General features: G+C 70.1%; 1 protein-coding gene across 1 annotated transcript in view; it reads right to left on the reverse strand.

Annotated features, from left to right (window-relative positions):
* TCHH (trichohyalin) overlaps positions 1-1388 on the reverse strand; it is a 5957-nt gene that overhangs the window by 1926 nt on the left and 2643 nt on the right. Inside the window, exon 3 of the mRNA XM_012733243.1 lies at positions 4-1382. Coding sequence (XP_012588697.1) covers positions 4-1382 — 1379 coding nt within the window. The remainder of the gene's footprint in view (positions 1-3; positions 1383-1388) is intronic.

Here is a 1388-nt window from a genome sequence, read left to right on the forward strand (position 1 = left end):
CGCTGCTCTCTCTGCAGCCGCTCCTCCTCCTGCAGCAGCTCCTCTTCACGGTACTGCCGGTCGCGCTGCTGGCGCCTGTTCTCGAGCTGCTCTCTCTGCAGTTGCTCTTCCTCCTGCAGCTCCTCCTCCAGGTACTGCCGGTCGCGCTCCTGGCGCCTCTTCTCCCGCCGCAGGAGCTCCTCCTCGCTCCGCAGTTGCTCCTCCTCCCTCAGCTGCTCCGGTTCGGCTGGCTTGGCGTACAGCGTGTGGCGGCGCCTCTGGCTTTCCTCCTCCAGATGCCACCACCTCCACGTTTGGCCGCGACGCTCCTCCTGGCGTTGCCTCCTCTCGCGTGCTTCCTGAAGGCGCTCTTCCAGGAGCTGCTCCTCCTCCTCGCGGAGCTGCCGCGCCCGCTCCCTCCCGCGGCGCTGCTCCTCCTCCTCCTCCGCGAGGGGCAGTGCTCCCTGCTCCCGGTGCTCTTCGGCTCTCAGCTGCCTCTCTCGCTGCGGCCGCCACGCGGGCCTGGCCGACAGCCTCTGGCTGCGCCTCTCGCTCTCTTCCTCCACCTGCCACCGCCACTGGAAGTCGCGGCGCGGCTCTTCCTCCTCCCGCAGGCGCTCCCGCTCCTCCTGGCGCAGTCGCTGCTCGCGCTCCTGCCGCCGCCTCTGCTCCTCCTGCTCCAGGCGGCGCCTCTGCTCCTCCTGCCTGCGGGGCCTGGAGTAGACTTTGCTCTGACGCGCCTCGGCTTCTCGTTCTAGCTGCCACTGCCACCTCGGGGATCGACTCTCTCCCAGCTCGCGTGCTCGTTCCTGCTCTCCCTCCTCCTCAGCCAGCTGCAGCTCGCGCCTCTCCTCCAGTCGGCGTCTGCGCTCCTGCTCGCGCCTCGCCTCCTGCTCCAAGCGAGCCTCCTGCTCGCGTCTCCGCTGAGGCTCGCGCCCCTCCTCCTGCCTTAGCTGCTGCGCGCGCCTCTCGCGTTCGCGCCTCTCCGCCTCCCGGCGCACCTCCTGCTCGCGCCTCCGCTCCAGCCTCTCCTCCTCCAGGCGCCGCAGCTGCTCCCGCCTCTCTTCCAGCTCCAAGCGCGTCTCCGGCTCTCGCCTCCGCGGCTGCTCGCGCCTCTCCTCCTCCTGGCGCCTCAGCTGCTGCTCACGCCTCTCCTCCTGCTCCAAACGCGCCTCCGGCTCGCGCCTCCGCAACTTCTGGCTTCTTTCCTCCTGCTCCAGGCGCGCCTCCTGCTCGCGCCTCTCCTCCTGGCGCCTCAGCTGTTCAAGCCTCTCCTCCTGCTCCAAGCGCGCTTCTTGCTCCAAGCGCGTCTCCTGCTCGCGCCTCCGCAACTTCTGGCTTCTCCCCTCCTGCTCCAGGCGCGCCTCCTGCTCGCGCCTTTCTTCCTCCCGGCGCCTCAGCTGCTGCTC

The sequence above is a fragment of the Condylura cristata genome, unplaced genomic scaffold, assembly GCF_000260355.1.
Source record: "Condylura cristata isolate star-nosed mole 26May11 unplaced genomic scaffold, ConCri1.0 scaffold00040, whole genome shotgun sequence".
In the NCBI taxonomy this organism is placed as follows: Eukaryota; Metazoa; Chordata; class Mammalia; order Eulipotyphla; family Talpidae; genus Condylura; species Condylura cristata.